General features: G+C 43.3%; 2 protein-coding genes, 1 long non-coding RNA gene and 1 pseudogene across 4 annotated transcripts; 3 read left to right on the forward strand and 1 right to left on the reverse strand.

The window, feature by feature from the left end:
• The first annotated feature begins 5,020 nt into the window (after positions 1–5,020).
• LOC133892644 (YTH domain-containing protein ECT3-like) lies at positions 5,021–9,289 on the forward strand (annotated as a pseudogene).
• Positions 9,290–9,677: 388 nt separating this feature from the next.
• Positions 9,678–12,163, reverse strand: LOC133892645 (uncharacterized). Of its 2 annotated transcripts, none has more exons than XM_062333537.1 (7): positions 11,699–12,163; positions 11,102–11,165; positions 10,894–10,968; positions 10,675–10,766; positions 10,275–10,356; positions 10,022–10,105; positions 9,678–9,926 (listed from the first exon to the last, which is right to left on the reverse strand). In XM_062333537.1, exons 1-7 carry the CDS (start codon positions 12,019–12,021, stop codon positions 9,807–9,809), a joined length of 840 nt encoding a protein of 279 aa, XP_062189521.1. In that variant the 5' UTR covers positions 12,022–12,163; the 3' UTR covers positions 9,678–9,806. The 2 variants fall into 2 exon arrangements, with proteins under 2 accessions (XP_062189521.1, XP_062189522.1); XM_062333538.1 differs by having other exon boundaries at positions 11,102–11,156; positions 11,699–12,159.
• Positions 10,702–11,938, forward strand: LOC133892646 (uncharacterized). Its single transcript, XR_009904395.1, has 2 exons — positions 10,702–10,800; positions 10,839–11,938. It is a non-coding gene; the product is annotated as an uncharacterized LOC133892646 (long non-coding RNA).
• A 1,824-nt stretch (positions 12,164–13,987) lies between the features above and the next one.
• On the forward strand, positions 13,988–22,768 carry LOC133891893 (2-oxoisovalerate dehydrogenase subunit beta 1, mitochondrial-like). The gene is made up of 13 exons (XM_062332597.1): positions 13,988–14,340; positions 14,712–14,823; positions 15,073–15,108; positions 15,741–15,800; positions 16,149–16,206; positions 16,291–16,388; positions 21,064–21,153; positions 21,251–21,319; positions 21,394–21,480; positions 22,019–22,114; positions 22,199–22,276; positions 22,377–22,463; positions 22,541–22,768. Exons 1-13 carry the CDS (start codon positions 14,144–14,146, stop codon positions 22,574–22,576), a joined length of 1,104 nt encoding a protein of 367 aa, XP_062188581.1. The 5' UTR covers positions 13,988–14,143; the 3' UTR covers positions 22,577–22,768.
• Positions 22,769–22,848: the final 80 nt, after the last annotated feature.

Raw genomic sequence — 22,848 nt, forward strand, 5'->3', positions numbered from 1 at the left:
TCTTTTACATCGCACCCCTTCTCAGGCAATGTACAATATGTATCAGTATGATCGTGATCTTTACGACATAACTTCCAATATATATGCAAATACAAATAGACATGGTAGAAATATGCCGCACTTGCATTAAGGTATACTACTAATAATACTTTAACTTCATTTTCAAGTCAAACAGTAACATAGTTCAGCAAGAATTATAGCAGCATAAAGATAGACCTAAGGCAATGATTAAATATACTTAAACGTAGAATAGCATAGAGTTCAGATCATAGTTAATTTTTTCATGACTCAGAAATAAAAGTGTAGGTGATGAAAATAACTGAAAGTGCATCTAGGCCCCTAAGTGGGTTTTAGTGATAATGACAAAGTAATTAAAGAACTAATGAGTTTTATGAGTTATGGACAGGTGTTAGTTCCATCAAGTGAAAAAATGTGACGCATTGTGAACCCCCAAAAACGGATAAAGGAAAGTGGTTTGGCTCCTATGCTTTTTAAATTCTTTTATGCTTTATATTTGAGTTTAGGATACCGTACTATAAAGGGGACATGAAATCTACTTGGTTGTATAGAGACAGTGGTCAAAAGTCCAAACAAACCCATGAGAGTCATAGAAAATTAGCCCTAAATCTTTTATTTCAGAAAAATGAGGAAGGTCCGCACTTTTCTGCGAAGTATCCGCACTCGTGCGGAAGGTCCGCACTTTTCTGCGGAGGGTCCGCACTTTAGTAAGTTCTCGGCTAACTGCGGAAGGTCCGCACTTTTCTGCGGAGTGTCCGCATAAGTGCGGAGGTTCCGGACTTGTGCGGAGGGTCCGCACTTTTCAGAGTATAACAGCTAGTTTTTTGAGTGTGGAGTATAAAAACCCCACACCCTTCAATGCAACAGCACCTGAGCTTTTCATAAAGGCTTCTAGCTCATTAAAAGCTCCTTTCCACTCCCCTTTTGTGATTCTTGTTGAGATCTTTGCTAGGGTTGAGTGAGTTTAAGCAATAGTGCTAGTGAAGTACAAAGCCATCTTTTGAGCACTCGTTTCTTCGTCAAGCCGGTGGTTTCAAGTTCTTTACTCTTGGTGGTTCGTCCACCTAGATGGCTAGGCATCGCACGTTGAGCTCCAAGTTTGTGGTGAGCCCCGGGACGTTTGTATCACCCCGACAAGTTGAGTAAGAAATCCGAAGCTCGATCTTTGTGGTCGCTTTGGGGAGGATAGGGTTGGAAAAGATCCGGCTCTTTGTAAGCTACTCAACAGAGACGTAGGCACTTCTTTGTGAAGTGGCCGAACTCCAGTAAACAAATTCTTTCGTCAACTTTGTTCAGTTTCTTGCATTTAGTTATACTCTTTTGTTTGAATGGAATTCTAGGGTTTAAACCCGATCTATCTCGTTGTAAAGTTTGAGCTACAAGTATTTGGTCTTATAGGTTGGCATGTATTTACTGGTGCTTGGTAACTTGTAAAATTGTAACATCTTATCTCAGATTTCACTCCAGTTCAAGTTTTCCCAAAAAGTCCGGAGTATCCGCACTTTTCTATTGAACCTCTGGATAAGTGCGAAGATTCCGGACAAAAGTGTGGAAGGTCCGCACTTTTTCTGATCCGCTGTTTTAAGTTCGTAGAATTTTTAGGTTCCGCATATTCACCCCCCTTCTAGGTGACATTTCAATAACAAGTCAAAACAGTAGCAACATAACAATTATGTTTACTTGTCTTCAACTGGCGATAACAGCAAACTTTAAGTGTGAGATAAAACACCACCACCTAAACACAACCATATCTCAGCACCAACACTCCTCATAATATGAAAATACAGGATACAAAGCGCTCATAAGCCCGAAACCCTCGATGAAGCAAAACCAACAAAAAAACAGCACACACACATTCTTTTGACAGGAGCAGCAATACTTCTTTTTTCGTATCTATTTTTATACCATAGATATGATAAAAATAAATATATTTTAGGAAGAAAAGACTTAGGGCTATGACTTTAGTTATGGCGACATAATTTTTTTTATGCCTCTAAGGTCTTCTAAATGGCCTATCAAGACAACTCTGGAAAGCTATGATTAATTTCAAACAGTAGTCACTCCAAACTGAATATTTTCAAAAATACTCAACAAAAAATTCTAAAATTTTGTGGACATGTATATCACAACATAAGCTTCAGCTTTGGTATAATTTGGATCTACATAAAACATCATTATCATGGCCTAATCAAGCTCTAAATTTTCTAACGACAACATGATAAACAAACAACAATATCTCCTAAACCGTATGGGAAAAAAAAATGAAATTCATACAATAGCTAGATTTCACAGTTAGCTACAACTTTCTTGTTGACCTCTTCTGCAGGAAAAATCATTAAGGTTGCGAAAACATCTGCCAAAGCAGAACACACAAACTGCAGTTTCAGATCAGAAACAAATCAAACAGTAGAATACAACCATAACTCCTAAAGCGTGTAGGCAAAAATTCTGAAATCATTGCAGAAGCTAGGCCTTGAAATTAGCTACAACTTCCTAGTTGATGGATTATGTAGTAAAATTCATCTATGACACCAAAACCTCAACGACATCAGCACTGCCCTATCTGCTTACGCGCGGAACAAACAATTCGACATCAAACCACAAATCCCCTCACTAGTTCCTCTCGAACCAAGAACAAGCTACCAAAAACATCAACAAAACATGGGGAACAGCAGGGGGATTGATACCTAGGGTTCCTTGATGGAGAACAATGGGAATTCACAGGGATACGCCGGGAATAAATCCTTCCCCTCCTAATCCCCCCTTCTACTCCTCTTTTCTCCCTTTCTCTTCTATCTCTATTACACAAGAGCAACAGCAGGGGAGGGCGTCTAGCAGGGGGTGGGTGGCGGCTAGGGAGGTGGGGGAGGGGTTGGTGATTTAGGGTTGAGGTGGGGGATGACCAAATAGGCCTTGGGCCCAAGGGGAACAAGGTTGCCCAGGCTGGTGGAGCCCCACGGGGGTTTGGCTTGGCCCTCCCTAGCAACCCAGAGCCAGTCCAAGGCCAACCTTTTTGCTCCCTCTTTAACTCCACGAAAAACACAAAAGGGAAAAAAGAAACACAGCATCCTAACCGCGGTAAGCAGATTCCAACCTTTTATTCTTTTACGTATTCTAAAGTAGAAAACACCTTTTCTCACTGTGCTCCTCCCGCCACTTGAAAACCAAAAGTGATAGAACTGGAAAAAAAATGACGTTTTAACTTATCGAGCGTTACACTTTCAGAATTATTCTTTTTATTTCAGGGGATATTATGTGATCGTCTTGTGTTTTTAATTGATATATGATTGACAAGTTCTGGCTTCATGCAAACACGAAAACTGATGCACTGTAGCTACTTTTCATTTTTCAGAACTATTCGCCTGATTTCGATGAATGTTTCTATTATCATTTGTGTTCTTAGCTGATACATGTTAATTTTTCTTCTATATGTTCATACCACATAATTTATCATGGGTCGTCAACATTTCAAGGCAACCAACATGTGAGTCTTGGATTCAACCTATTTCCATAATTACAAAATGTGAGTTTACAAAGAAATGTATTTTAGAATAGGCTTAATATGTGAACCATAGTATATCTCATGAAAAAAATCTCTAAATAATATCATGTTTGGACCTTTTTTTCACTCCACTTGCCAGACATATGAACTCCAACTTTACTTGCACACCTTTCACATGACTGAGGAAGAAACAAACTACCAACCAAATGTACCTAGCACTAGCATTGCACAGCACAGCATGTGGGAGGCAACCAAAATTGATTCCTGCAGGCTTTATTTTGGTGGCAAAAGGTTGGTGAACTTGTATTTATTTCATGATCATTTTTACCCCTTTCTTATGATTCCAACCTGGCTCATAAAATGGCTCAGTTTTTTTCCCATGTGAGCACATGATTTCTCAAATTGAACAATAAGTGAGCTATTAAAAATTTGGCAAGAAAGTATCTTCTTTTTGAGGTCCCAGTGATTCCGTGGAAGTCATATTTATTATGCTCCTATTTTTCTCCTTGCTAAATGGACAAAATTGATCCTTGGAGGCTTGGAGAGTTGACTGGTCAACACCAGGGCAACTGCTAGTGAACAAGAGAGGCAACATCAAGCATGACAAGCTGTTGAAGGAAGGACACCACGAGGACTGCAATCCATGTGGTGTGAGCAGGGTTAACAAATGCGTCTGAGAATAAAAACCGAACCCAGTGCATTCTTCAAAAACCGGAGAATTCGGTCAAATTTAATATAATTTTATCAAATTTTTGAATTTTGAATTGGATTTTGATCAAACATCACTCAGTTTTTAAATGCGAACCAGACCGAATTGATCGAAAACCGCGCATTTCGAGCAGTTTTCGTCGCATTTGTTAACCCTTGTGAGGCAAGACAATCAAATAAATTATTTTCATCACTTTAATTTTTTTAATACATGGTAGAGTGATTTGGGAAATAATTTGATAAATGTTTTCTAGGATTTTTCATGTTAGTTTAGTGCCTAAACCAAGAGACATTTCATGTTTCCACTTAAAGTCATGGTTTCCATGTGACAGCGGTGCCAAATTCAATGAGATATTGTTCTGGAGATATGAACAAATACTAAACATGAATGGATCTTTTTTGGAAGATGAACAGATACTAAACTTGCTCTTGCATTCTTCAGAAGATGAACAAATACCGTCGTCACCATAAATTTGACAACATGATTACTTAATCGAAACAATATGATATACTATATGACAACATGATTACTTAATCGAAACAATATGATATATTTGACAACATGATTACTTAATCGAAGGTAATTTTCGCGAAAAATTTCTGCGTTCCAAACAGAGTTTTTTTTCTTCTGGAGCTGAACAGAGTTTTTCTCTAAGCCTAATCTTTAATGGCTGAAAAGAAAAAAAAGAAAATAGAAAAAGGACCACTGCTACATATAAAAAGGCAGGAAAGGCTAATGATAGGGACGATTAGATCTGGGCCGCTGATTATTTAAGTGCGCCCTGCTCGCTTCCCTCCCTCTCTTTTTCCTCCCCGTCTTGCCCCCCACCCAAAACCCTAGCTCGCCTCCCACCATGGCCGCCGCCGCCGCCGCCGCCGCCGCCGTCGACCGTATCCTTCAACCCTACTGTGGATCCCTCTCTTTCCCCGCTGCTCTCTCGTTTTTCATGGTTCAAGGTTCTCGAGACTTGCGCGGATCTCGCGGTCCTCGGTTTTTTTTTTTCCTTTTTCGCGTCTCGCTTCCTGGTGTTTTGGAGGGGTTTTGCTCATGGAAGGTACGGGTCTTTTGGGCTCTGTGCTTGATTCCTTTCGGTGTGGCGGAGTGCTTGGAGTCTTTGATCCTCCGGTTCGTGCGTTTCTTGCCGCGGTGATTGAGTTCGGATCGATGGTTAAACATTCTTTTTAATGGCGGAGTGCTTGGAGTCTTTGATCCTCCGGTTCATGCGTTTTTCGTTGGTTGGGACCGGAGTTGATTGGTGAAAACCATTTCGCGTGATGTTGCGGTTGGTTTCCCTTGACCTTTGTTTCTCCAGATGCTACGGATTTGCTGCAGAAGCTGGCTCTGGACCCGACAGGCGACGCCGGCGATGTGCCCGCGGTGAAGGAGGAGGTGAGGCCCGCGTACGCGCCCGCAAGATTCTCCGATCACCAAGTGATCCTCGAGTTGTGTGTGTGTGTGTGCTCTGGAAGTTTGGTTGGTTGATTTGATGCGATGTTCACTTTGTTGTTGCAATTGTTGAAGGCTTCGGCGAAGGGCGTGGAGGCGGCTGTATTGACCCTACAGCCGGGGATGGAGCGTTGGGGGACTCCGCAGGTGCAGGATTACAAGGACGCAAGCATGTACTACGGTGCGTACCCGGCTTACGCCTACGGAGGTAATCAGCTGCTGGGTTTCAATTGTTCCATGCTTGAATTCGTAGTAGAATGTTATGTGAACAGTTTGTTCTAGAGTTTCAGACTCCCTGTTTTTGTGTCCATCTGCAGCCTATGGTGGTTGGGGGGAGTACTCCACATACTTGAGCCATGATGGAGCACAGACACCGACTGCTGTGAGTGATTCTTCTACGTTTTATATGTTGTTTGTGACATAACAATAATAATCGTCCTGATTTTCATGTGTTTGGACTTTGAAAGTGCATTCAGATTGAATAATCTTCCTCATTTTCATGTGTTTTGGGTGTATTTGGATCGAGAATAATGCTATATTCGTTGGTTTATTCAGGGTGCTTATGGTGACTTGTACTATGGCTACCATCCATATGGTGTTGCAACTTTGGGGCATGATGGTCAGATGTATGGGTCTCAGAATTACCAGTACCCATCCACATACAACAAGCAGCAGAATTCCACTGCCAAGCCGTTGTGCGAAGGTAAAACTGAAAATTTGGCTCCATTGCCGCATGGGGATGTCTCCACCAACGGTGTCGATGGGGTGAAAGGTCTGAAAAATTCGAACCTGCCCCTGAAGGCAGACCGGAATACGCCAGGTTCCAATGGCTCATATGGTCGATCTAGTGGGCGTTCTGGTACCTACCAGAACCAAGCTAACTGGTCAGCCTATCCGTATTACAGTAGTCAGATCTTCTCTGACAAGCAGCAAAAACTTAACAGCAATCGCACTTCGACCACTTCCAATGCTAAAGTCAAGGGACAGTCTAGGAATCAAAACATGAAACAATATCCTCATCTTATGGTAAGCTTTGGTGCTTTTAATGTTTGCTAATGCTGTTTTAGTTCATTTAGTTGAGGCTAGGTTTTTTTTTGTGATACATATACTGTCTTTTTTGGTTCAAATGCTTTGCTTGGTATAATTCTTGTTGGTCACTTGGTCTTACTCATCTGATTAACTGTTGCTTGATGAAGGACCTGTTAATTTTGGAGCAGAATTCTTTTCTACGAGTATGTTAGTTAATATCACAGGGGTGACATTGCATTAGTTATGGCATTCTGATTAGGTGCAGTAATGCTTGTGTCTCCTGTCTCTGAGCAAGTTCAGAGATTTACTGAATGGGACTTTACACCTTTCTAATCATGAGACTGTCTTGATGGTCTGCAGACGCCAACTTCACCAATGGGACCACCACCAATTTACTCAGCTAATGGAGTATATGGGTATGATGGGAATTCTTATGGATCTGGCCTTTGGTATGGATCACACATGTATAGTTCTGGATTATATGGTGGATGGAATGCACCTTGGGATGGAAAGTACAAGTCCAAAGGAAGAAGCAATGGATACTATGTTCATGGCAACGGAAACATAGATGGGTTTAATGAGCTGAAAAGAGGACCAAGAAGTGGTTTTTTCAAAAATGACCAAGGGCCTGGAGCTACTAATGAAGTACCTGCAAAAGAGCAGGAGCTTTCGGCTGTTGATGGCCCAAATGCTGCCATGAAGGATCAGTATAACCAGGCTGACTTTTTGGAAACATACTCAGATGCTAAATTCTTTATTATTAAATCATACAGTGAGGATGATGTTCACAAGAGCATTAAGTACAATGTATGGGCTAGCACGCCCAATGGTAATAAGAAGCTTGATGCTGCATATCAGGAGGCTAAGGAAAAATCCAGTGAATCTTCTGTCTTCCTTCTTTTCTCTGTAAGTTTATGTTTCTTTTTGCGAGAAACTAAGTTTTACCAATGCTCTTAGATTTTCTAATGAGATGGTGGGTTTCATTTTCCACATGTGTTCCATTTTTCAGGTGAATGCAAGTGGTCAGTTTGTTGGTCTTGCTGAGATGGTGGGTCGTGTTGAGTTTAGCAAGACAGTGGAGTATTGGCAACAGGACAAGTGGACTGGCTGTTTCCCTGTCAAGTGGCACATTGTGAAGGATATTCCAAACAGCTTGCTGAAGCACATCATTCTTGAGAACAATGAGAACAAGCCTGTGACAAATTGCAGAGATACGCATGAGGTTAGAAGAATGGCTGGTCATTCTTTTGTTTTTGCCTTTTTCTTTGTCCCAACCGATTCCTGAGATCTACAAGGCTACAACGTTAGAGGACATTGCCATTAGCGCTATCATAATAAATTGTGTAGGCCTAGTATGCTATCTTGCTACCATGCTATTAAGTGCTTGATGCTTCTTTGTTAACATGTAGTACCATTGGAATGAAGGGCTCAGTGAGTTTGTGTACTTTCTATGGTGGTTTAACAGGTGAAGCTTGAGCAAGGACTTCAAGTGCTTAAGATTTTCAAGGATCATGTTTGCAAGACATCTATACTGGATGACTTTGTTTTTTATGATAACCGCGAGAAGATGATGCAAGAGAGGAAAGCAAAACAGCAGCAGTCACTGAAGAAGGTATGGAATAGCTTAGCATCTTTGATCGACTGCCCTTTATTGTGTTCTAAAATCGCACGCTGATTGTATATGGTTATACATTTCTTGCAACTGCATATGTCAAGATGTGTTATTAAACATAAACTATTTGAATGCTCCTGTGTTGCTATGAGTACATGAGCAAGAGCTGACAGATTATTTTGCTTTCTTACCTATATGCAAGATAAAAACTTCTTGGTTTAATACAGATTATTTTTTCTAATTAATTCATTTTTGTAAAAAGAGAGGCTTGATTCAATACAGCTACCTTGATAACTTATTTATCTGACACTAATGAGTGGCCTGTAGGTCACGGATGTGAAGCTGCTTAACACTATTGACACACAGCAGAAAAGGCTTAGTGGGGAGCCTGGATCACAGAAACTCACTGAGGTTGAGGTTGGCACCTTGAACAAAGAGCCTTCGCATGACAAAGCAGGACAGAAAAATGATGTGAATGCCTGAAAGGAAATGGTGGTGCCCCACAAGACCTTAAATCTCCAACTGAAAAGTTGGCAGGTGCAAATGGCTGTTAACTTTGTTGTCATCAGCTCAGCCATCGAGGGTAGTATGGGGTGGAACCTTGTAGGTTGTGAGGGCTTCGGTTTGAGACAATTACAAATCCCATTAAGCGTATTTGTTGTTCTTGTTTACTATTTCCCCATAGCTTGCAGTTAGGAGTATAGTTCATAGGAGCTAGAGGTTTAACTTGTTGCTTGTGTTTAGTGATAGTTGTGGGCTGTGTTCTGGCTTATTAGGTATTTAGGAATAGAGGTTGATTAACTGGGTTTTGCAATGATGGATCATGGTCATGGGTTTGAGGTATTTTCATTTACTTTCTGCCTCTTTCTGAATTCCGGGCAAGTGTAGCCTTTTCTTAATGTTGGCTGATGTAAGAACCTGAAATGAACCTGGGAAATCAATCCAGGAATTTTAATATTGTTTTTCTGCAGTACTTCCTGGTCTATGCGAAAATTGTGAATGATTCTGTGTGTGAAGTTTCAGCAATCGTTACTTTCTGTTATTGTTGTGATCCCAAGTTTGTTGAGAAGGGTGGATTGTACTTTACATCCTCCTATCTGTGCCTCTACTGTTATATTGTACTGCTTGCAAAATTTTTTTGCAAGGGATACATGTGAACTATAAATGCTTGGCAAATTTTGACGTGAATTGTGCTGTTCGCTTATGAACAGACGCAACATGTACTTTGGTGAATGTTGTAACTTTCTTCAGTTAGGTTGGTTTCTGCAGAAGCTTCGTACTGCATTCTCTTGAAAAAACAGTTCTGTGATAGATTCGTTACTGAGGATCATTGTCACGTGCAGTACTTATCATGGGCCATGTTTATTCAATTCAGTAAGATGTTTATTTACTCAGAATTATTGACATGTACAGAAATTGTGATGGATAATGATGAATCTTTGGCTCTGCAGCTTAACAATGAGATGGTTGGAAAGGGCTGGAGCTCTTGATCATGGAGATGGCCTGGCAAGATACTGCAGCCACTCTTCAGGTAGCCCTTGGTTCCTCTTGAGCGTCCTGAATACAGTTTTTGTCAAGGGCACGGCCAGAATATCGTATTCCTTCGGTGGCTGCAGTGCAATTCAACAAGAATTTTATTGTTCAGAGCAGTTGGTAGCTGCAATTCAGAGTCTTAGAGCACTCAGAAGAGTGAACCATAACATACCTTGGGGACCTTGAGTAGCTTCATGTTTGCTTGCTCCAGTGTCTTCTGACCCTTCCTGGAGTTGCATCTTGAACATGCAGTCACCTGCACAATTCAAAGATGGACATAAAACTAGTAAGAGACCACAACAACTAGGAGTCTACTGAGCAAGTTATGCACCAAATAATTTTTCTTTGGGAGAGATTGTTCGTAGAATTCAAGAACTGTAGTAAAATAACAAGAACAAGATAGTAGAAACACTAGATTTACGTACCAAATTTTCCCATTCCCATTTACCACCACGCGAAATCGGAATAACATGGTCAATGGTCAAGTTGTCGCCGGAAGAGCAATATCTGCAGGTAATGCAGCCAATCAATTTCTAACTAACTGAATAAAGATAAAATATACTTTTCACTCAATGCAATCCTAGCCTCTCTTCTCCACTGAGAAATCATGCGTCTCTCTTTGTCCAATAAAAATACCTCAAAATCAAAGACAATTGGAAAAATCAACAAAGATACTTAAAAATTAAGAAGAAAAAAGGTATATTGTTCAAACATGCCAAGGGAAAAAGCGCTGTGTTTAAACCTTACCTATGCAAGGAAAAATGAAAATTCTGCAGTAATGCTATACAAGGGGAAATGAAACTTCAGCAGTATTGTAGTACTTACTGACAGATAAATCCGTCCCTGTAAAGTATGTTTTTACGGCTAAGGCTCTGCTTGACTCTTCTCCTCTTGACGACCTGCAGCAGCTGCGGAACCTGAAGAAGAGGAGAGCAGCAACAACACAGTGAGGTGATGAACTGATGATGCCAATAACTAGAGATAAAGAGGTGATGAACTGATGATGCCAATAACTAGAGATAAAGAAGCTAATATATTACACACCCTCAGAACTGCAGGGATGTAGAAGGATCCGCTAGGCGAGGAGACGGTTTGATCGTAGTACTCCAATACATCGGCCTGCATAGCTAAAACGATCAACATATTATCAATGTGTTGGTAGTGCAAGTAATCATGAAATTTGATCAGCACAGATCCCAAATGATGATCTTGGAATGGCGATGAACCGTTGGTTGGCAGCAGAGAAGCTAACCTTCTCCATGAACTCCAGACAAATCGCGCGCTTCCAGCAGACAACATTGACAGGCCTGGGCACACTTTCAAGACTCTTTAGGATCAAAATGCACAAAGTATCTTAAACTTCGAGAACAAGAGTGCTATTTAAAATTGGAAATGCCATGCAGAATGTTCATGGTTGCTGGTATGGAAGAAAACACTAGTTTATCAACAGTAAATAATGTTACACCAAGAGAGTTGCTACTCTTGCTAGACACATGTGCAGATGAATCCACTCTCTTTATCTGCTACCTACAATAACTCCAAAAGTATAATATTTTGATGAAAAAAGGTTCGAAACAAGAGAGCCCATTTGATCCTGCAAGCAAATGGGACCCACATGTCTGATATGTGGACCCAGAAGCTAATGTCCATAAACCGCTTCAATTGCTTAGTTTGGTCAGATGCTTTGTTCATCTGCTGATCACTTACTCGACGTACTTAACTTCATGATGCAAGCTACGAATAAATCTTGTTAAAAATTAAGGTTTTTTTAGTATTGAAAAGTAAATGATACGAGCTATATGATCAGATCATTATTTTTTTGTGATCACAACACAAGTTTTAAGGCTACCTGTAGGACAGATCAAGAACCAGGCCCCTGAACCCGGACAGCTCGTCGCCGGCGAACTCCTCCTCGTCCCCGACGTCGACGATCACCACCTCGGCCTCCTCCTCATCAGCGAGCTCGTCGTCCTTGGTCGTGCTCCGCCCGCCGGCGCCGGACCTGTTCCTCCCGCGCGCGCGCGCCAGCCACGCCGGCGCCGCGGGCCTGCTGCCGGTGCCACTGCTCCAGCACAGCGCGCTCCCGCTCCGGCCGCAACCTCCCGGCCGCCGGCCGAGCGGTCCACGCACGTCGCGGCGCAACGCGAGCGGCGCCGCCACCTTGGCTGCCATCGGCCGGGCGTTCGAGTGTGATCGTGGGGAAATGAGTGAGTTGTTGATCTTTTGTTGCTGCTTTGTTTGTTTGCCGGCTTGTAAGGTGGGAGAGAGAGGCAGAGAGCTTGGAATGGGGTGTGGGGGAGGTAGAAGGCTCAGAGCCACTGGTTCTTTCGACTGCATGTAGGAAATATCTCTGTTGATTTTGGACTTTTTTCTGTCATTTCCTCGAGAGGGTAAATGGTTTTTTCTTCTACTCTTCTTCTTCTCAAGAATATGAATAAACCGATAATTTGCAACTCAAAAGATTGACTCTTAAATTATAATATCACTTGTACTAATAAAATATAGAACCGTCTGAGTTAATGATTGTGGATCAGAATAGCAAAATTATCATGTTCGCTCATTTAGTACTCCAACTTAAGAGAATCATAAGGTCTTCACATATTCTTCTCTCGCCATCTATCGATTGGTCCGCAGGGGTGGATCCAACGGCGGTGGAGGCACTGTTGGTCAGCAGAGGGGCACCATGAGGAGTTGAGGAGGAAGAGGACTCAACAAGGAACTAGCTAGAGGAGAAGAGCAACAGGGAGGAGATATTGATTTTGAACAAAAAGAAAGGTAACACATGTAAAGTGTTGACGGAGGTCGAGATTGTACATAAGGGAAGAACATGGTCTTTTGGTAGAAAACAGTGTGATTTCGGACTTAAAAATCGATGTCAACGAATTAAAATTTTCCTTTTGATTGCTCAAACCAGGGTTTGCATGTTTCTATTAGGATTCCAACGCGCATACGAGCTGTCACGGGCGTGGGTTGTCTTGATCCATGCGATGACTAATGTATTTAGAAATGTAGAAAGGCGAAGTGACTCAGTTTGTAGGGTGTTTATAGTGAAACCTGTTTGCTCAGGTTTTAGTTATAGATTCGGTACGAGTGCTCGTATTTTTTAAATTAAATTTTGAGATGTATAGTACATACATATGTGTAGGACATATGTGAGTGTGTGCGTGCGCACGTGTGTATCCAACTTTACTCTAACAAAGTTAAGAATAGGGATGGCAATAGGTCCAGACTCGTCGGGGAATATCACCTCATACTCGTACCTATTTCAAACAAACACGTCCGCTACAATATTCATACCCTCACACAGGTGCAATTTTTATCCATACTCGTACCCGTGCGAGTAACGAGTACCTGATGAGTAACTCACACTCGTAGTCGTATCGCTGTAGGGTGGGGAAGGCTGGGTCACCAGGATAGTTGGTGAGGCGGCGGCAGCCAAGATCTGGACTGAGACAGGCAGAGACCATCGAGAAGGGCAGCTGACGACAGTGACTAGGATTGGGCGAGACTTGGGATAGGCGACGATGGTTTGTGCTACTATGTAGTTGCTTGGACTTGGAGGCGACCGTATTAGGGAGGATCTGGTGGCGACGGTGATGGCCAGGACTGAGAGGGGAATGATGGCCGAGAGAGGAACGATAGCTGGGAGGGGAATGATGGGTCGAAGATGGCTAGGATCTGGCGACTCTGTGACGGTGTCCGCCAGAGGGATCAAAGGAACGACCAAACATGAGTCAGGAGCAACCAAGTGAGTAGCGGGGTAGGTCATGGTGTTTTAGGTTTCATTTGCATGGGTGAGTTGTTTGGGCTACGGGTTACATGAACTAGATTCTACTATAGGGATCTATGGGTAAACAGGTTTGAGTACTACAAGAACAAATTTGAATCTGCTCTATAAATAGATAAGGTTTTTACTTGTTAACAGATCCACGAGTAAGAGAAATGTCCCATATCTAATCTCTAATAGAGTAATTACTCTCAAATAGCAGAAAACAACCCTCTTAAAAGGGTTCACCTAGTTGACGCACTAACCCGACCCGATACGTCCAGTTGTCGGGTCTCGGAATCCGATATTTACCCAATAACAACAAATGAGCACGTGCGGAGGCGCGACACGTTGGCAGGCGCTCATCGTCAGCGCGTGCTTATCTCCCCACGTCACTCGCAGCCGCGGGGCCCGAGGAGAAGAGAAGCAGAGCACTGCAGCGGCTGATCCAGCTGTTCCAAGAATTGCTCCCACTCCCATCTCCTGGGATAGCTCAGGTCGGAGAATCCCCGATTCCTGGAGGCGTCGATGGCCACGAGGACGTTGAGGGAGGTTGGGAGGAGGAGCTCGGCGGCGCTGGGGATCGGGCCGCGAGGCTTCTCCGGTGGGAGCGCTGGGGCGGGGGTGGCCGAGAGGAAGGAGGGAGGAGGAGAGGGAGGGAAGGCAGTGAACCTGTTCACGGCCGTCAACCAGGCCCTCCACATCGCCCTCGACACCGACCCCCGGTGAGCCAGCCTCCGGTTCTCGACCCCCTCTTCTGTTCTTCCAGTTTCAGCTGACCTCCATCTGCTCTTGCATGCCTATCTGAACATTTGCCTTGAAGTGACATGCTGTAATCGTATCAGCTGATTTGGCGAAGATACCGGCTCCATACTTTGCTTTTGATTTTTCAGTCTAGGCGAGTGTCAGATTTCTGCTTGTCGTATGGGCTCACAAGTGATTCTAGGACATCGAAGATATGATGTCAATAACAAACCTGAACATCCAGATATTCCAATTCAACTTTGAAATAAATCCCTCCGTTTCAAAATTCCAGTTCACTCAAGGTTGTTATGCACACAGTTTAGTCACCTGAAGATAATTTCCATTTCGACAGTGCTTATGTCTTTGGAGAGGATGTGGGTTTCGGTGGCGTCTTTCGCTGCACAACAGGGCTTGCCGATCGGTTTGGCAAGAATAGAGTATTCAACACACCGCTATGTGAACAGGTGCGCCTTTGCTTCGCGTATTTGCTGACTCTTATGTCAAATTTACAAAAAAATATTTGAAATTTCAGCAGCGAGGTCAGGCTGACTGGCTGAGAAGCCACCTATTTCTGACAAAAAGTTCAATATACTATTATTGATTCTGAAATACGTTACTGAACTTCCATTGGTTTCAATAGTAGGGACTGCATCTAATCAAGTTATTATTTTTATTAATGCACCTTCATTTTCCTGACAAGTTCTACTCAACAGGGCATTGCTGGATTTGCAATTGGCCTAGCGGCAATGGTGAGTCATGTACAAAGTTGATCTCTTCTGTGTGATTCTTTTATGGGAACAGTACGGGGAACCCTGCTGAAATAGTTGTATTAGTAAGATTAAAGCACAAATTATAACACAACAGAAAGTCTAATAGGTTCCGAGGACCTTAAATCTGAACAAGATACAAATGAAATTAATTTACCCAATACTAGATGGTCCAAGATAGGTTTTGTTCATGTTGTACAGTTTCAAAACGAAAATCTTAATAGTAATTATGGCATATAATGTGGTACAGCCTGATTATTCTTTTAAATAGGAGATCAGGGTGTAACTGTGATCATATTTTCTACCATTTTTGTATAATTTGCTTTGCATAGCAAGTTGGCTATGGCACTCAACTAATCAGACCTTAGCTAACTTTATAATTGGTTTATCATACACTATTACATCCAGTTAATTAAAATGTGAAACTTCCACTCTTTGCATCACCAGTAAGTTGATGGTACTTCTTGTTGATCACCAATTAAGATTTACAAATCACTTGTTCACTCCTAACATCTTTGCATAAATATACAAAAGAATAAAAATTTAACCATCCTAAATAAGCCTAAGTTTTGATCTAAAAAAGAAGCTTAAGTTTCTTTGCCTCTTTCAAGCAGGGTAATAGAGCTATTGCAGAAATCCAGTTTGCGGACTATATCTTTCCAGCCTTTGATCAGGCATGTCTCTAACTTCATTCAGTATTGCCTTACCTACTATAGTTCTTTTTGTCCGTACGGATGGCAACATGTTCATTCAAATGCTTTCTTTGCTTTGAAAACATGATATTATCTTCGTCTCAGGAAGTGCCTTGTTTCTTTGTTCCAAGTGCACCCGAACCTTCTTTTTTCACAGTGAAATCCCTCTACTGCAGATATTTTTGCAAGGCTTCATTTCTTCAACACTCAATTTCTTATTTGAGGCTATTTGTTTCCGGTCTATATTCTTGCCAAATTCAGTGAATATATATTTGTTTGATCTATGTTTTGTGTCAACCTATTCATACATGATACGAACTTTGGATGCAGCTTGTCAATGAAGCAGCTAAATTCAGATATCGGAGTGGAAATGAATTTAACTGTGGAGGTATTTATTTCTTCCCAACATTTCTGATGGACTTTTTCTATGTTACATGCTGGAGTTGTTGATTGAAATACCCGTCTTTTATAGGTCTAACAATTCGATCTCCTTATGGTGCTGTTGGGCATGGTGGTCACTACCATTCACAGTCACCAGAGGCTTTCTTCTGTCATGTTCCTGGCCTCAAGGTTAAGTTTGTGGCTCTAGCATACTTTCATCATTAACTATTATCCTTTTCCAATACATGTCGAACAATATTTTCTAGAATGTATGCCTGCATATATTCTTCTGAACATATCTACAACTAAAGCAGCAACACATTCATGGTAAAGGTAAATGTTAATATTGTTACCCTATTTTTTTAATTGATTCACTAGAGTATTCTACCTTTAAAGTGGGTTCTCAACTTGCGGATGGCGCTGTTAGGAGGGCTCTCACGATCCGGCGACTGCTTGCCTCCTCCCACCAAGATCCACCGAGATCCACCAATCCCTACAACAAATCCTGCTTGCCCACCCTCAATACGAGTCTCCGCATCTTTCCCTTCCCTGCTTTCATCTCAGAACCCGTTAGATCTAGTTCCTCTTGCCCATGATGAGGAAGAGACAGTTCCGAAGACCCCAGATCTGCAGCTTAAGAGGGATCATATCCAGCAAATTCCATAGTACCCTTTGCCAGATCCGCTGCTTCAGAGGGTCGTCGCTGTTTCTGGCAACCAATTCGGTCAGGTTCTGGTGTATCCGTAGGCGGCAGTCGCCGATTCGCCCTCAGATGGGGTCTTGGGGCTATCAGGTGTCCCCCCCCCCCCTCGGATCCTCTAGCGCATGACCTCCTGTGGCAATTGGCTCAGCACGCGGGCTTCAGCTGCGCTAAACTTTGGCCGTCTTGCGAGCCACTGTTTTGTCTGAACTGCAATTGATGGAGCAAGGTGTCGCGAGAAAGTAAGTTTCAACGAAGGATGGAGCTGCTCTTGCTCGGCGCTCCTCCCCTAGTCCGGTGAAACAGTGGAGTCTCCAATCTCAGTCTTACTACAGCGCCGAGCCTTCTTCACTGGCAGCCATGGAGATGCACAGCCCAATGCAGGGTCCAAAGAAAACAAGGCACACTCTGCTACGCACTGCAGCCAGTCGTGTGAGCGGGAGACCCATACGTCATTGCGTTCACCAACTGAACTACACGCCTGTGCAGCAACTCTAGGGGCATCAGCCGCTTCAGAGCTCAAGGCTAGAGACGATTGTGGGGAGACTTTGTGTGATGAAGGATGGCGCACGGTGAAAGGTAGATACTGGTGGAGGAAGGAACCTCAGCCAAGGACCACTTTTACTTCCCAACTATCTGCTAGTTCCCAGCAGAGGAAGGAGAGCTACAAGAGAAGGATGCAAGGTAAATGTTTCAATTGTCTAGCAAAAGAGCACAAGGTAGCGGCTTGCAAAGAACCCACTCAATGCTGGAGGTGTTGGGGTTCTAGTCATTGAGCATTCTAGTGCGCTGCTTTCTCAAGAATCTCCAAAGCTCCACTCTCCCAGAATCTCCACTCACACTCACCATCAGCCAGCTATAGCTCTGCTTCTGCAAATCGGTCATACCTCCAGGCACTTCTGAACAACCTGCACCCGCCCAACCACGACGGAGAAGACCCAAGTAAGGTCCCAGCTGTGACCAAGAAGAGCAAGAAGATGATGGTGCCGTTCCCGGGGTTCCCTTCAGCTGAGAGCAAGAAGTTGATGGTGCCGGTTGCTAGGGGCCAAACACCTAGGCTGCCGGTCGAACGGTTCGATAGACAGCCGGAGGCACACCGGGATTGGAACAGAGACGATGAAGATAGAGATGACGACAAGAGGTGGGCACGACGGCGCAAGAGCACATCACCCTGGTCGCGTGTCACTCGCCGTGACCCAGGGTACGCCGCACCACGAAGAGAGGAGCGGGGGAGGCCGTTACATCGAGACCACAGAAGGCGTCAAGCACGTACTGGCCCACTCTCCCGCAGTAGCCCGTTGTCGCCCAAGAGGGTTCAAATCCATGCGCCACAATCCATTGATACATGCGGGCATTTGGTGGAGGACCTGAGGACAAGGAGGCGTGTAACCTTCACCTCGCCGGTGGCGTTTGTAATGGGGGGCGCAGGAGATGGGCGGGGGCAAGAGCCACTGAAGGAGGAGTATGACAACACGTTGAACAACAAGGGCAAAAACAAGTCCGACTAGGTGCCGGAGCAGCAGGGTATGGGCTTACACGCTGAGAAGCTGAGAGAGATCAACAACAATATGCATGCAGAGCTACACAAGGGTATAAGGCGGAAACAGATGCTTGAATAGAACGTAGAAGTCTTTAACAAGGAGAACCGTATGCTTGATGTTAGCCTAGCAAGCAGCCAGGACCCTAGCCAGCATTGGCATCGAGGGTTCGTCTGACACTTGGGTGTGCTAGATGGAGAGAGAAATCTATGAGATTCACCCACCACACGCCTACAGACAGATAAGTGAAGATCAGCCCCGTGGAGATGATGATCGTGGGCGAGGCATTGCTGGATCGAAATTGGGTAAGCGATATTAGAGGCGCGCTTTCGGTGTTGGCATTGGATGAGTAATTGCTACTTTGGGACCTGGTGGAAGCGGTGCAACTACATGAAGGGGCACAGGACCGCCATGTTTGGAAGCTTTCAACATCGGGGGTCTACTCCACTAAATCGGCCGATCAAGCTTATTTTGTAGGATCCATCAGGTTCGTGCCGTGGAAACGTATATGGAAATCGTGGGCACCTTTGCACTACAAGTTCTTCTTGTGGCTTGCAGTGCTCAACCGGTGTTGGACGGCATAGCGACTGGCTAAGCGGGCATTGTCGTACCTGGTGCGATGTCTGCTTTGTGATCAGGACGACGAGATGATCCAACATCTGCTAGTGTCGTGTGTGGTTGCCAGACAGGTTTGGCTTGCTTTGCTGCAGCGAGTGGGCCTCCAAGCTGTTGCGCCACAACCTGATGCTCGCTCTTTCTCTAGCTGGTGGTGTAGCGCATTGAAAAGGATCGACAAACAGCTGGGAAAAGGATTCAATACCCTGGTGATCCTAGGTGCTTGGGAACTCTGGAAGCACTACAACGTTTGCGTGTATAATGGAGGGTCCCCATGTTGGGTAACGGGCAACAGAAAAAGAGTTGGAGTAAACCAATCCAACGTCGTGCACGTCAAACTCCTCGAGCAATTTCTCGATCGGATAAGCAATCAACCCTGCGCAGGTGGTCACGCTCCCCGACCAACTCCGAGCAGGTGGTCGTGCTTCTCGACCAGCTCCCGATCAGGTTTGTCGCGTCCTCGACCAGTTCGTCACGGCCGGCGACCAGTCTCGAACACGTCACGATCAACTCGCCGAGAAGATCAGCGCCGCAATAGCAACAACGTCTCTACGGTATCCACACGTATTGGGCAGAAACGCCGAGCGCCGATGTGCTAGCACCGCACGCGCGGCTAGAGTTTTGGGAGATCATATAGAAGACTACAGCTAGGGTTTCAGAGTGGCTCAACCTTAGCACGTCTTACCCACGTCTCTCTTTATATAGAGCTCGTCAATGGACTCTCACCTTGAAAGCTCTTTAGGACTTTAACTTCTCATGGATCATAATCCAATCAAAACCCATATACGAATACAATTCGCATGTTTTGTTCCAACATATTAAGTGTGTGACCCGTTAGGTTTATGTACAAACGGCTACGACTCGGAAACCCTTTCCAAACCGAAATCAATAGCGGTCCCTATCAGGACATGTTGACTCCCGATTATACACAAAAGATCATATCGGCTGAACCATAATATACACATGCACTGATTCCTTCGCCTCATGATACCAGTCAAGCTCAAGACGAGATGCGTGCCATCATTGTGATAGCTCGATCATTCATTCGATCAAGTAGTGGATTCATCATGACTAACTATTTAATCATATTGGTATGACTATGCACTTTCTTGACCCAACTACCTCGAGGGGCCCAGAGATATCTCTCCCATTATCAAGGAGAGGTAAATTCCATCTTGATCGCTTACACCCCACGAAATGTTTCATGACAAGCCTGAAAACTACCTTTATGACTACTCAATTACGGAATAGCGTTTGACAACATCAAAGTATGTCACTACACATTCTGGGACTCAATGACGATCTCAGATCTAAGGATCCTACAGGTACACCATTGAGATAACAACTGATGGCACATCATAAATAACAATCCCAGCAGTATCTCAAAGTGGGCATATTCAACATCATGTTCTCTAACATAAATGTCCACATTATTGATTTGGTATCTCTATACCTGTGATCTATGAAACGTGATCATCAATCAATACATGTGCTGGTCTTATGTATCATCACAATGATTGCGACCAGACTAAGAATAATATTCTAAACAAAGAGTTTCATGAACAAGTCACATACTTGTCAATCAATGTAAAAGTTAGTCATTCTTGGAATAACATATTATTCAAAAGTACATTAACATAGACGTGTGATATAATCATCTTTATGATTGCCTTTGGGGCATATCACCTTCACCCCGGATGTGAACTTTGTCCTGCGAGCTGTAGGCCTGTAGCCGATGAGGGGGTGCTTTGGTGTGCCGCCGGTGCCCATGAGTTGAGAAAGCTTTTGGCAAGCTAGCCTTTTTGCCTTAGGTCGTTTCTTCCTTTTACCTGTGGCGCGCATGTGTACGCCTATTTTTCGTTTATTTTCATTTCTCCCGGTCTTGACCGGTGTTATTATGTACTACCTTTACTCCCCCTTAATGAAATGACACACAACACTCCTGTGTTTTTCGAGAAAATAAATTCGTATTGTAAGTTTTTTGGTATACTAAAAACACAAAGAATTTCAGGTTGTCATACCGCGAAGTCCACGCGAGGCTAAGGGATTGTTGTTGGCTAGCATCCGAGATCCAAATCCGGTTGTATTTTTCGAGCCAAAGGTAGATAAACTTTAAAATATTCAAGTGCTAGGATAGCTGCATAAGAATCACCACTGTACTTTGTAACATTAAAAGTAGCTTTCATCTCTTTCTACAGTGGTTGTACCGTTTGGCTGTTGAAGAAGTTCCTGAGGAGGATTATATGCTGCCTTTATCTCAGGCAGAAGTGAGCATATTTCTATCTCGTTACTGTATTGGTCATCAGTAAATCAAACTATTTGTGCAACTTGTGTTCTTTAGGTGATTGCGGAAGGAAGTGATATAACACTTATTGGCTGGGGAGCTCAACTTGCAGTACTAAAAGAAGCTTGTGAAGATGCTGCAAAGGTCAGTAGTTCACATAAGCTCTTAAACGTAAAAGATGTTAGCATTGTGAATCTGGTATGCTTCGCAAAACCTGCCTTATTATACTTGGGTTAAGTCCAAACAAACTGGATATTCTGCTATATTTTGTCCTGACCTCATTAATGGGAAGAATGGTTTATAAGTACTTGATTATATATGAGCCACATGTTGTGTGTGAAACACTGGACGAAACATCTAGATGCAGTTAAAATGCGCATGCTCATCTGGAAAGACGGATTTTCTTTACTAATTAGTTGATATTGAAATAGAACAAATTTTTAACTACGACTGGCCATTCTGTCATAGTGATGATGCCAAGGTTAGCACGGGTTGTCCTTGTATCTTAGCGAAAACTAACATTACTTTCGGAAAAGATATCATATAATCAAGTAGTTGCAATTTGCAAATGATGCTTGTATTTTTCTTCGAGCTTCTTGATTGTTTCCGTACTTTATCATATCCATCTCTTCATGTTTTTCTCACTTCTTCATAGAGTTTAGCTGACACTACTATATGGCAGGATGGAATATCATGTGAGCTTATTGATCTAAAAACACTGATACCGTGGGACAAGGAAACAGTAGAAGCCTCAGTACGGAAGACTGGAAAGCTCCTCGTAAGCAGCACTTCGCTCATGTTTATTATCTTTACCAATTTTCATATATGAAATACTATATTTATTCCCTAAAAACTGTAACAGATTAGCCATGAGGCTCCGATCACCGGGGGGTTTGGTGCAGAAATTGCTGCATCCATTGCCGAGCGCTGCTTCCAGAGGGTAGTTAATCTTCCAAGTTTTTGATACAATGAAACACATATAGGAATGGTACTTCATCGTGAAGCTCATCTGATCACATTCCTGAATTGATCTGTTCCAGTTAGAAGCGCCTGTAGCGAGGGTCTGCGGCCTCGACACTCCTTTTCCTCTCGTTCACGAACCATTTTACATGCCCACAAAGAACAAGGTAGCTTCCTGATCAGTAACTATCCGTCCTAAGCTATGCAGCTATATAGTGTCTAATCAAAGTATGCATATGTGCAGATCCTGGACGCTATAAAAGCAACTGTAAATTACTGAAGTGCCAGACCAAGCTACTGCTGTACATGTTCCTTGATGGTACATGCATAAAAATTCTGTTCTCCATATGCACATATGTGATCTTTACATTGCTGGCCGCTGTACCCTGAACATGCATGCCAGAAACTAGCTTATTCAGCAATATTGCACCAATAAAGTTTCAAAGATACAAATGATTGTTCTGCAACTGAATATCAGGCTCCTATCTCATGATACAGTGAACGCGTTGAGAGTACGTTGTGACACACTAAGTACTAAATGCGTTGTGCCTA

This window comes from Phragmites australis, chromosome 15 (assembly GCF_958298935.1).
Source record: "Phragmites australis chromosome 15, lpPhrAust1.1, whole genome shotgun sequence".
Taxonomy (NCBI): Eukaryota; Viridiplantae; Streptophyta; class Magnoliopsida; order Poales; family Poaceae; genus Phragmites; species Phragmites australis.